The following is a 13,304-nucleotide window of genomic DNA, read 5'->3' on the forward strand; positions in this document are numbered from 1 at the left end:
GCCCCAAAGACTTTTCTATAAGTTGCCTCATCCACAGTGTTTTGTCACAGCAACGAAAAGTAACTAAATACAATCTCCCAGTGAGGAACCAAGGCTGGGGTCAGGGGAGGTCCAAGCATATATCCCCTTCACCCAAAAGCCATTGGGATAAGGATCAGGATATTGTTTTGTTGCAAATCAGCCTGGGTTGGGGGGGGCGGGGACTGCATCATCCTTGGTCAGAAAGGGGGCATCAGAGAGGAGGCATCTACTGTGTGCACCAAGTGCCTCTTAATCAGGATCCCACCATGTGCCCTGCAGGGCTGGTTTAACTTGAGCCTATGGTATTGTTAGCTGCCTAGCTCTTACTTAGTGGGACACAGGCAAAGTGAGATTTTGTCTGAGCTGGATAAAGCTTTCCTCCGAAACTCCATGAGAAACACGGAGCTTCCAGGCTAGGACCACAGCGTGAACGGCTGTCAGAGGTAGGTGTGGGCACAAGATACCCGGAGCGGAATCGGGGCCATGGGAACACTGCCATTCTGTGCTGCTGAGCAGTCAAGAACTTAAACCCCCCTTTTAATATATTGAATCAGTCTGAATTCTGCCACTAAAACAAAATTCCCAGGACTGGGCAATTTTGTAAAGGAAAAAAAAAAAGAATGTTTTACTTCAAGATAGGGTGCTCCGAGACCCCCGGAGCCAGCTTCTGCGCCACTAGGGCTCTCAGAGGGCAGCACCGTTATGGAGTTGGCATGCATGTAAAGTGTATGAGTGTGTGAGACAGGACACCAGACAGGTGGGGGTTTGCTTTTTTCTGACAACCCATTCTTGCTGAAACGAACTCCCTGAGACCTGCATGAACCCCTTCCCAAGGCAGCTACCTGCCTGCAGGCCCCACCTCTTAAAGGTTCCGCCACTGTTCACTTTAGACAGGGTCTCACTCGGCATCCCTGGCTGTCCTGGAACTCACTTTGTAGACCAGGCTGACCTTGATCTCACAGATCCGCCTGCCTCTGCCTCCTGAGTGCTGGGATTAAAGGCGTGCGGTCACCACGTTCCTCCCGCTACTTAATACTGTCACACCAGAGGCTAACCTTCCTTCACACAAACCTCTGGGAGAGGCAACCCACCCCCAAGCCACAGCACTCTCTCTGTGTGTCTCTGTCTTCTCATCTCTCCCTGTCACTTCCTTTGTACATCTGTCTCTTTGGTCTCTTTTTCTGAGTCACAAACACGTTTTCAGTTTCTGGTGAATAAACTTGGGCCATTTGTCTCGTGTTCAATCCATCATGCTCATTGCTGGCAGAAGTAATCAACATGAAATAAAACTGACATCGGCTACAACCACGCACAGGAGAAATAGCCATCGACTGGAAATCAACAGGAGTCAAACCTCCGCACCGGCTTTAAAGGCTGCACAAATCTGGCGCGGGAGAATTGGAGCTGACAGAAATAATGGCCTGACAGGGAAACCCAGGAGTGGAAAGTGGTCTGCAATCAGTGGTGATGGATGAATCAAATCTTCATTACAAATTTTAATTAGGAAAGACTAGATCTCGATGTGATTGATCTCAATAAAGCAAAAACAGAGAGAAAATATAGGGACGAGGGTTGGAGGAGGGCAGCTGAGCCATGCTCTTCGGAGGATGGAGCAATGGTTTAAGTAGAACCGACGAGGCTCCTGCCTGCTGCCTCGGGCATCGTGGCAAATTTGAACTTCCTTTCTAATAGTGGGGTCACAGGAACCTCCCATCTGGTGGGAAGATGTTGGTGCCAAGAAGTCTTCCTGAAGCTTGAAACAATAAGCAAGTTATCTGTTGACAGCCAGTGTCACTAGGCCGTGTGGTTGGACATTGGCCAGATAAGGCCTTTAAAATACGTCTCTGAGGGGTGGGGGTGGGGAGCTGGGAAGCTGGCTAGCAGGTGAAGTGCCTGTTGTACAAGCTTAAGGACCAGAGTTTGTGTATTCAGAACCCATATTAAAAAGCTGGGTAGGTGTGGTAGCCTGCCTATAATCCCAGCACATAGGCAGAAACAGGGGGTTCCCAGAGCAAGCCCAGGCTAGACCAAACTACAGCAAGATAAGAGTTCAGTGAGTGTCTCAATGTATATGATAGGGAATCATTGAAGAAGACAATTAGCATCAACCTCTGGCCTACACACTCACGCACACCTGCACGTGCACACAGGCACACACATAACTGTAATGTTACATGCTCACAGAAGCAAGTGTGAATGCATTCCTAAATAAAGACATATATACCTGACTCCCCATAAAGAGCCACTCCGACTGCTGGGGGGATGGGTTGTGTGTGAATCGGTGGTAAGGTGACTGCCTTGCGGGTATGAGGGCCTGAGGTCAATCCCAGAACCCACCTAAATGTCAGATATAGTGATGTGTGCCCATAATCCCGGTGCTGGGCAGGTGAAGACAAGCCACGCTAGCCTTACTGGTGAGCCACGCCAAAGAAAGACAGAGTTCCTGAGGGGGATTTCACACACGACCATGTGTGCACACAGACATTCATAACAAGTTCTTCTTCCTTGTCCCCAGAGCTGGTGAGGGCGTGGGCTGCTGGGCAGTAGCTACCCCTCTGGCGGTAGCAGTGTGCAGCTAACACTGGGCCACCACTCCACATTTACAGAGACCTGGCTCTTACACACAGAGTGTGGGCCTGCAGCATCTTTGTCTCCCACCTGCCTTTTTGGCTCTAGGGAGACTAAAGGAGCATGGCAGATGTCTGAGCAGATGCCAGCTGCCTCCCCGATGACAGCTTCTTAATTGTTTTCTCCTCGCCTTTATTTATTTATTTTTCCTTAAGAGAGCAGCCAAGCCAGTCAGAATACTGCTCGCCCCTTAGACCGCTATGGGCTTGCCTTGCCTCCATCCTCCACCCATAGGCACTGGCACTCCTGACTTTGTGCCTGTCATTCTTTTGGTCGCTTCACGGTGTGAACTACCCTGTATGATACCTAAGGTGTGATGTCACCTCTTCTTGAATCTCCTGTACTTGCACTAATGCAACGTGCGGCTTCTCTGAGCAGCTCTTCTTGTGTCGTCATGCATTTGATATTATTCATCTATGTTGTTAAACAAAGTAGCGGCTTCCTTTTCATCACTGTGTAGTATTCCACTGAATGGCTGTACTGCATTTTTTTTTCTGCTGACAAGTCTGGTTTATACTTTTTTACTATTAAGGAAAATGCTACTATGAGTTGTTATTTTTAAAACCTGTGTTTTTGGGAGCTATGTATCCCAAACAGCTAGAACTTGATGTAGTCCTACTGCCTCAGCTTCTCAAATGCTGGGGAGTATAGGCATGCACTTTCATGCCTGGCTTTGTTGTGAATATTATTTTTTGTTGTTGATTTTTGTTTTTTCTTTTTTTAAAATATATTTTATTAATTTATTCATATTACATCTCAATTGTTATCCTATTCCTTATATCCTCCCATCCCTCCGTCCCTCCCATTTTCCCCTTACTCCCCTCCCCTCCCCTTTGATAAAGTTGTGATTGAGGGGGACCTCTTCCCCTGTATATGCTCATAGGGTATCAAGTCTCTTCTTGATAGCCTGCTATCCTTCCTCTGAGTGCCCCCAGGCCTCCCCATCCAGGGGATGTGGTCAAATATGTGGCACCAGAGTTCATGTGAAAGTCAGACCCCACTCTCCACTCAACTGTGGAGAATGTCCTGTCCATTGGCTAGATCTGGGTAGGGGTTCGAAGTTTACTGCACTTATTGTCCTTGGCTGGTGCCATAGTTTGAGCAGGACCCTTGGGCCCATATCTGCCCATCATAATGTTCTTCTTGTAGGTTTCTAGGACCATATTTTTGTTTTTTCAAGATATGGTTTCTCTGTGTAGCCCTGGCTGTCCTGGAACTTACACTGTACAACAGGATGACCCTGAACTTAGAGATCTGCCTGCCCCTGCCTCCCAATTTCTGGCAAAGGCGTGTTGCCACCACTACCCTGCTGCTATGAATCTTTTTAAGCATGCCTCTGGTAGCCAGATACAACACCTCCCTTGTGTCTATACTTTCTAGGAGATAATTTCACACCTTCGTTGCAGTGCACTTTAGAGATTTAACTATTTATTATGTATACCGTGCTCTGCTTGCTTGTGCACATGCACACCAAAAGAGGACACCAGACCTCACTATAGATGGTTGTGAGCCACCATGTGGTTGCTGGGAGTTGAACTCAGGACCTTTGGAAGAACAGTCAGTGCTCTTAACTTCTGAGCCATCTCTCCAGCCCCCTGCAGTGCATTTTAGGACACAGATATTTCAAAGTTTCGATAAATACCGCCCTGTCTTAAAAATGTAGCTGCACCACTTTATGTTTCCACAGGAAGTGGACGAGGGCTTAACGTCCTCACATCTGCTGCTGTCAGATCTTTAATTTTAGGCCTTGGTATGAATCTATAAACATAAACCAAGTTTCTGAGGGATTCAGATGTGTCTGGCGGGAGGCTCAGAGTCACAGGGTGAGCTTAGTAAGCTCTGGGGCCTGCTGGGCTATCCTAGGGCAAACCCAGCCAGCTGCACTCCTGGTGTCCCTTAGCACCCTCAAGTATGGCAGCTTCTTGTTCATTCACACTCTCGGTGTCCCCCCTCCCCGCGCCCCTCCCCCGCCTCTCCTGACTTCAGCCTCCATCCCTCAGCCCCGAGGCCTTTCTCTGGCTGGAGTCGCACACGTATGTCCCAGAGCTTGGGAAGAGGGAGAGAGGTCCAAGAGAGGGAGTGGTAAGGACCAAAGATAGCATCACCCCAAAAGGACAGTGGTGTGGGTGGGTGGGTGGGTGGGGCATGGTTTCCATGGCAACCTTCATATACTGCTACCCAGTGACCTGGCTGTATGGATTGGAGATCTGCCAGGTATTCTAAAAGTAATGGTTAATGCTGCCCAGTAGCAAACAGATGCCTGTAGACCCAGGGGTTGAGAGTAAAGTGGACAAGGGATAAAACACAGTTGGGCACACAGAGAGAGACACGTGCACACATGCTCATTGCACCATCTAAACCTGTGTTTCTCAACCAGGGATGGGGGTGACTGTGCCCTGGGGGACATTTGACAAAAAGCCCTGGAGGCATCTAAGGTTTCTTGTGGATGAAGCCTCTGGATGTAGGCACTGGTAGCATCCTGTCAGCAGCCAGGCCTGCAACTCAGCGCTCTGATGCCAAGAAAGCTTCATGCTCACGGCCCTCCCACCTCGAATGCTGACAGTGCTGGGGCTGAGGACTATGACGTCACATCAGAGCAAGGACTTCATAGCTAGGTTACAGGTGGACCTGAGCTTGGGGAAGTGTCATCGTCCCCTCCACCCCCACCCTTCGCACTACTTGTTAGCACCTCCAGGCCAGGGGAAGGCCAGTGTTTCCTCTTGTCAATTCACTGAGCACTGACACATTTGAACAAGTGAACTGGCAATGATTTCCTAAAGGGAAGTATAAAGCCACGAGGAACACAAGCTGCAAGTCCAGGGTGCGGATGCCTCTGCAGGGTCGCATTGCATCAAGAAGCTGTAGCCCACAGCTCTTCAGCTGTCGCTGTCAAGGATGATAGTGTAAGTGAGTGGGGGGGGGGGGGGGCGGGGGAGGTGTCTATGACTTTGCTCCAGAACAATCTAACTCCCCCTCCCATGCAGCTCAGGTGCCTGCAAGGGTCCCCGCATTTCACACAGCCTCCTCTCACCCCTGCCCCAGACTCTACCGCTACACCCTATCTTGAGTGGCTGTCTGTCTGATGGGGTCAGGTGGGGACATGCTCCGCTGGGATTGGCTGACTCAGGCAAGACACTGGCAGGAAGCAGCTGGTAGAAGGGGCTAACACCCCTGTTGCCAGCCAATCTCCCCCACACCAGCTCTTCTCTCCCAGCTGCGCCCACTGCTACTCACCCCTGGTCATTAGTTTGAGTCAGAGATTCTGGGTTCTAATCCTGGCTCAGCTCTTATTAGGTAATCAGCTGCCTGGGGCAGCACGGTCACACGGTGCCCTTTTCTGGGTATAAACATGGATGAATAATAGTCCCTGAGGCAAAGGCTTTGGAAGAAAGTTCAGTAAAAGATATTTGACAAGGGCCTGGCTCAGTCTGCTTTGCCACATCCCAGCCAGAACTTGGGGAACTCACCTATCTGTGTAGGTCATGGTCACACAGGCTGCTGACAGGCACTGAGGTGAGTACCCATGAGGAGCCAGCACAGAGCCTGTTGCTGAGGACAGCAAGGGAGGTGGAGGCACGCTGCCAGGTTAGCGTTCACCTGCACAATCATCCTCAAATGTCTTTAGGCCTATCCTCCAGCGCCCCTGAATCTCCTTAGCCCACTAGAGACACATCTGTTTAGAGCAACGGATCTCAAACCGGGTTCGTGACCCCTCTGGGCGGTCAAATATCAGATATCCTGCAGATCAAATATTTATGTTATGTTTCATAATAGTAGCAAAATTACAGTTATGAAGTAGCAACAAACTAATTTTATGGTTGGGGAGGGGGTCACCACAACACAAGGAACTGTATTAAACAGTCCCAGCACTAAGTTGAGAACCACTGGTTTAGAGCAACAGGGTGAGCAGGAGGCAGGCTGCCCAGTTGCACTCTCAGTCCCTGTGACCCTGGCCCTTTGTTTGCCCCGTTGCCTTGTTTACCACATTTGGGACATGAGGGTAATTACAGTCCCCACCTAAGCAGGTGTCAGAGAAAACATGTATAAAGGTCTAGAGACGGCTAATATCGCCATGTTATGTCACTCACTCCTTGCCACATTCTTTTCAGGGAAAAGTCTGGAAGCAAATGCCTAACCATCATCTTGTCAGGTCTGGTTTCATGGGGCACTTGTGTTGTTCCTCAGACATGCCACAACCTGTGGGGAAGAGGCTGGATGCTGTCATGAGTGGCCAAGCATCAGAGGGTCTAGGGCCTGAACCTCTCTTCAGGTGACAGGCTGTTTCTCCTGGGAGCCAAGGACAGGACAGGGAGGAGCAGCTGATGGAAGAGAAGGCCAGCCTGGCCTAGCATCTTCCCCTGTGGCACCTAGGGTCCCTAACTGCCTCACTCAGGCCACCTCTTCCAAGTGCCACATGCCACAATCTGCATCTTCACTAATGGCGCCTACCCAAGCATTCGCTACTAATTATTGCTCATAAAAGCAATGCCAGGAATATTAACAGGCATGCCACCTGTTTCCTGGCAGGTGGCTCTGTGGGTGCACCTGTCATCCAGCTGCCTTGGTCCCCACTGGAAGTCAGTGGTGTTTTTTTCATCCTGGGATCAGGACCCTATAGGAGCCATCAGATGTCTGAGTCAATTCCTGTGAGGTCTCTGCCTTTCTGGAGCCTGCTTTCTAGCTGTGGCCTCAAAGTGAGAGTAGATGGCTGAGGAATTCTCTGCCCTCTGAATATTATGTGATCTTGGAGCTTTCTCTCTGGTTGCCAGTTTCCAGTCCTCACTACAGGACAGGGATGAGGTGGTGGCTTTCCAGCCCTGGGCCAGGACCCACATCAAAACACCTGTCTTGGTTTCCTAGGGGCTCCCAGATGGCATTACTTCATGGGTACTGTGGCTCATAGGGTGAAGTCACTTTCTGGCTGTCATCTCCTGTGAGGCAATGATACCTTGTGAAGGTGGCATACTTTTGTGGGTATCATTATATGTGAGGTAATGTCACCTCAGGGTGCCATTGCTTGTGAGCTGGCATTACTTCCTGGGTGCCATCATGTGTGAGGTGATGTCACCTCATGGAGCCACAGCCTAAGGTGACTCCTGAAGCCCTCAAAGCTCAGAGCTCTACCAGTGAAGGCATTCTATGTGTTGACACTTGGTGCAGAGCGTGCTTATAGCCCTGTGTCCATATGGCCTCCTAACTGTGTGGCTTCTTTACTGTCCCTGTGTCAGCTGCTAGTAATCCAAGAGATGGTGGGACTTCTAACTCATACTTTGGAAGTTCAGGACTGGCACAAGGTTCTGGCTTGTGGTGGCTACAGGTGGTGCTGTTCACCTCAGGGCAGGAAGCAGGAACCAGAAAGGACATGCCTTTCCCATCAACTGAAGATGTATCCACATGATGTTTCTTCCTCCAAGGCCCTACCTCTTAAGGCTACACAACCTCTCCAAGGACATGACATTTGAGACACTCCAGAGGTGCGAGCCATAATTACTGAGTTCTTGATTTATATTGCAGCTACCCCCACCACCACGACCAGTGGTACTTTCCATCTTCTGGCCTTTCTTCCAATAGCCCCTTCCCAGCGAGGCTTTGATGAACCTTTCTCCTTCTTATTTTCATGGTTTTAAATTTCCATCTACTTCCCAATGGCACCTATCAGGCAGGAATGTCCTGGAGGCACTTTACAGGCAAACCAGAGCTGGTTGGTTTTTTTGGGTTTGGTTTGGTTTGGTTTTTTTAGCCCATCCATATCTCTTAACAGATAACCGTGTTTTTTCTCATAATGCTAATTACAATAATGGCATCAACCCAATGAGATTAACTGTAAATTCTTTGTTGTTGTTGTTTTTGCTTGGTTGTTGTTGCGCTCCGTCACCACCACCACCCCCCTCCCCACACACACACACACACATAGAGTTTCTCTGTGTATCTTTGGCTGTTCACCACGCTGGCATCCAGTCTGTGTCTGACTCCTCATGTTTTTTAGGACTGAAAGAAGGTTATTCCACAGTGTCCTTGTCAGAGCAAGGAGATAGAAACACAGCTCTAACTGCAGCCCTTACAGCCTGAGGAGCATCCATCAATGTTTAGGGACCTCGACTCAGGCCAAACAAGGATCCTTGGCTTCTGAACTTTAAAAAAAAAAAAAAATCAGGACCAACTAGTGTAGTCAGACAGGCTTGGAAATGTTATTGAAGATGTTTTAATATAGACTCAAGCGCAAGGCTTCAAAGAAAGAGAGGCATTCAAAAGAAATAAAGACATACCCAAGCCAGAGTATGCGTGCTTCCCAAGAGAGAGTAGGGGAAAGTACGACACACTGCAGTGTGAGTAGGGATGTCTCAAAGGATTCCCCCAGGCTAGGAAGCCTCCCAAGGACCAAAACAATCAATGGTCTTAGCATTGGCCGCTTACACCATTTTAGTGGACTCTTAAGTTACATCTCAGAAGGTTGCAAACTCCCCCTTCTCTTCCCTCCTACGTGAGATGTGTGAGACGGCTCTGAAGATGTCTTGGGTGGAGTTAGGTGATAAAATAAAACCAGAAGCCACTAGGGCGGCACCAGGGCATTAGAACCAGCCCTTTTCCCTGTAAACTGCTGGAATTCCTAGAAAACCACAGGTTAGTGGCTGAGAAGGGAGAAAAGCCTCCAGCAGTCGTTAACTGTGCAGAAATTCTCTGCCAGGGGCAGAGGCTGCAACTAGATCCAGAGTGAAGGGCTTCTTGCTCCTACCTCTGATCCCCGAGATTTCCCTAGGCCTCCCACCCTACCCCACGGGTCTTTGCCATACTTGTTTGATCTGGTTCTTCTCTCTGACGCCTCCTAAGATACATCCTGCTGGGAACAAAAGTCCAGGTCGCTGTCTCATTCTGCACCAACCCGGCATTTGTCCGTCCCAAGTGACCAGTGAGAGTCCATGGCTCTTTCCCCTCCTTTTGGAAGATCATTTCGCACACATGGCATCTTAACACTTTTCCAGTCTTCCTTCTTTGATGTTCGAGCTGTCCCAGGCTTGTGGAGTGGATGCTTCGTGCCAGGCTGTCAGTGTACTTCCGACCTTCCCCACTGAGACTTTGGCATTTCCTTAGTCTCTGGGGCCGAGGAAAGATAGTCTGCTTGTGTTCCCTAGCCCAGCCTTAGGTCAGCCTGGGAGCCCTTCATCCTGCAGAAGCTATGGAGAGTCCACAGCCTGGATTCTGAGAGACAACACAACGGATACCCTATCTGCTTGTTCTGTTTGTTTCACCTTCTGCTACACCATTTACTTACTTACTACACTGTTGTTATTCTCCTCTTCGCCAGAACATCGACACCAGGAAACCTTGATTTTGTTCACTGCTGGGCCTCGGAGACAGCACACGGCTGATTACCTAATAAATATTAGGTGAATGGGGGCGGGGGGAAGGGGATGGAGCTGATGGGTAGCCTGCTTGCATGCTTGCCTTTCCCTGTCCTAAGGGAGTTGTGCAGAGGGTCCCCAGCCTCTGCCATCTCCACAGATCCAGCCTTGGGTCTTATTTACATCAGCAGAGCTGGTGGCAGAAATGTCACCACTGAGCCTGTGGGGAAGAAAAGGCCAAGAGGATTAAAGGCATGGCTAATGAGATGCTAATTTGTTTCCGGAAGCAGGACAGGGTGGTGAGGACCCAGGGCGTCTGCGTGTGACTTTTTGAAGTTGAGACGGGGCTGGAGGAGGCAGAGTGGCTGGCAGAGGCTGGCCTGGATCATTTCGTGATCTTTTCCCTTCTTTCTACCTGTCGTTTGAGATCTGTAAAGCTTGTGTGCTAAGGGGAGTTAGTCAGTCCTGTGTTTGAATCCTGCCCTTAGTACTGTCTGGGTCCCTATGCCTTGCTGTGCTCTCTACCTGTCACTTTCAGCTGGCAGACCCCTCTTGAGCTCTGTTCTATTTACCAGAGACAACAGTGAGGGTAGGTACGGCCTGGTCCTTGGCCAGACTTCCTGCCCTGGACTCTGGTCCAGCTCTGTCACTTGATAGTTTGTATAATTGCAGTATGAAGCAGCAGCCTCTTGTACCTGGCACTGAGCTGGCAGGACACATGGCACACAGTAGGGCTTTTACAAAGGCCACTTCTTTGGCCTGGTTGTGGCAGTTGGTCTAGTCTTAGGGCTAAGACCTGGGACCTTGTTCTCCCACTTGCATGCTGTGTGACCCTAGTGGAGTCCTGTACCTCTCTGAGCTTCAGTTTCCTTATTTGTAAAAGGGGAATGCCCACGGGACCATCCTGGTGCACACCGTGAGGATGAAATGAGGTAGGCTGTGGGAGGTAGCGGCCTCCTAGTTTTCCTGCTTTGCTTCCTGTTTACATTTGCACACAAGGACGGGCTCCATCCATGTAGAGTAACAGTGCTATTAGCTGCCAGTTATTGGCTGTTGAGCTCCTGTATGCCAGACTCAATTGTACACACTGTTCCTGCCATCCACTTCAACACAGGGAGTGAGTCTTAGCCCTGTTAGTCAAATGGGAAAACAGGCTCAGAGAGATACATTACGCTGATTTGAACTCAGATCCCCAGAGGCTTGTGTTCCCTTATCTCTCCCCTTGGCTGTTAGCATGGCTAAGTCACAGCCTTGTTATCCAAGAAGAGGTCAGGGCTTCTCTTCCGGTTGGTAGAGGAGTAGGAGGAGTAGTGGTGGAAAGATGCAAGCAGTCTCATTCAAGTGCCCTGCCCCCTGCGTTAGCTCCCTGGGCCTGTTCCTGCCTAGGGCTCCATTACACACACCCACACACCCACACCAAGGATGGAAGCTCCTTATCCCATGGAGGACCACAGGCCCCCCCAGCCGTCCCCACCCCACCCCCACCCCTGCTCCTTTGCCAGTGCCCTCAATCCTTTTTCCTGTTCCCAACAGGAATCCTCTCCCAGAGACTAACAGCTCAGACCTTGCTTCTAGTTGAAGCCTAGTGCTGAAGATGCTCAAGGGAAGTCTTAACTGCCAGGAAGAACCCAGACAACCCATCAGGAATCAGTCATCTGGGAGACCTCCGGGGGCCCTTCCTCCCCAGGCCTCTCATTCATCACCCGCTCTATTTACCCCATGCTGCCCTCTGCTCCATCCACTCTGTCAGCTGATGGCGGGAATGCAGCAGCACTTAGGCAGACTGCATGCCCAGGCCTGGCGTGAGTGAGGACGGCTGCAGAGTGATGTGGTTGACCCCGTACTTTCTGGAACAAGGCCTCAGCGCTGCTGACTCTGAAGCAGAGTTCTTCTGCAGCCCTGACTCCGGAGCAGCCCTCTGGGCTCCTCCTGAGCATGTGGTCTGGGTCCAGACTCATCCTATGGGCTTAGATAATTTTAAAAAATGAGAAGGGAACCCAAGAAGCCACTTCAGCGAAGAGGGTAGGGATCCCTCTCAGCCACATGTCTGCTCTGCTCTGACCCTAAGCAAGTCTCTGCTCCTGTGCCTTAGTCTGCCCAAGACTAATGCTGCCTGCCCAGCCAATAGGAAGGGAACCAAGCAAGGATGTGTTTACTGCGCTCTTTTCAAATACCTGGCCTTGTGGACTCCTGTCTTATCAATGCAGGCACCCACTGGAGTGTGTGGGGGCGGGGGGGGGGGGAGTTGCCAGAGGTCTGTGCCATGATAGCTACCTAGCTAGGATGGGTGTCTAGGCTAAGCCATTGGTCTCAAGGCAGAGAAGTTTCACAGAGCAGTTCTAGATGGAAGACCCAACAGCTGACAGAGGAAGAGAGGAGGAGGCTGATGGAGCTGAGCCGAAGCTGGGGTGGGCTGGGCGGCACTTTTGGCGGGAAGAGGAAATAGGGGTGCTGAATATAGGATCTCCATGCCAGAACCTAGGAAGATAGATCGGCTCTGGCGCCCGGCTTGTAGTGGAGGAAGGGCCTTGCTGCTGGCTCTGGGGAGGATTATCTATTTTAGCAACTCGGGAAGGGAGGAGGCCAGGAGCGCCCAGCCTCCACCAGTCAGGCGGCTGGGGCGCAGCGCAGAGGCGCAGGGGCGCGCAGCTCCGGGTTCCTAGGCTGCGAGCGGCTGCGGGGCTCCGGGCCTGGGACCTGCTAGCGGGCAGTAGTGATGCTGGCGGTGTCACTCAAGTGGCGGCTGGGCGTGGTGAGGCGGAAGCCCAAAGGTACCGAGCAGAGACTGCTGTGGGATGCTGGAGGAGCCACTGGGGAGGCTCTACCCTTGCTCCCCCTGTTTTTGTCTGGGTGCTCGGGGTGTCTCTGTGACATCCCTCCTGGGACCTAGAATCTGGGTCTCTTCCCTAGGCACTTGTCAGTTTCTCTGCATCCTTGTCTGGGGCTGCATCTCCCTTGCTCTCTCTCCACCACCCTGTCTCTCTTTGTCTGGTCCCCCCCAGGGATCTCTCCCTCTCCCTGGATCTCCTCCCTGCCCTGATGTCTGTCCTTCTGTCTCTTCTGTGTTCTCTGTCCTATTTGCTCACATCTGCTCTCTCTCACCCTCGCTGTCTTTGTTCAAGGGTCCCTTTCAGTGTCTTTCTGTGTCTTCACTTTCCTGAGCTTCTCATCCCCACCCCTCCTGGGACACATCCCTAAAAAGCCTTTCTTTCCTCTCTATTTAGGCTATGGGGCTGTACTGTAGTTGGGGTAGGCTGGCAGTGTGTGTGTGTGTGTGTGTGTGTGTGTGTGTGTGTGTGTGTGTGTGTATGTGTG

At 50.8% G+C, this 13,304-nt stretch overlaps 1 protein-coding gene across 6 annotated transcripts in view; it reads left to right on the forward strand.

Moving 5' to 3' along the window:
- GRIP2 (glutamate receptor interacting protein 2) overlaps nucleotides 1-13,304 on the forward strand; it is a 111,923-nt gene that overhangs the window by 52,935 nt on the left and 45,684 nt on the right. The window contains exon 1 of one of the 6 annotated variants that reach the window (XM_084764937.1): nucleotides 12,631-12,760. The exons of the other annotated variants lie outside the window; for them this stretch is intronic. Coding sequence (XP_084621063.1) covers nucleotides 12,706-12,760 — 55 coding nt within the window. The 5' untranslated portion in view covers nucleotides 12,631-12,705. Of the gene's footprint in view, nucleotides 1-12,630; nucleotides 12,761-13,304 lie in introns of those variants that run through there. 6 annotated transcript variants of the gene reach the window in all.

The sequence above is a fragment of the Acomys minous genome (genome assembly GCF_964271855.1).
Source record: "Acomys minous genome assembly, chromosome: 17".
Classification (NCBI taxonomy): Eukaryota; Metazoa; Chordata; class Mammalia; order Rodentia; family Muridae; genus Acomys; species Acomys minous.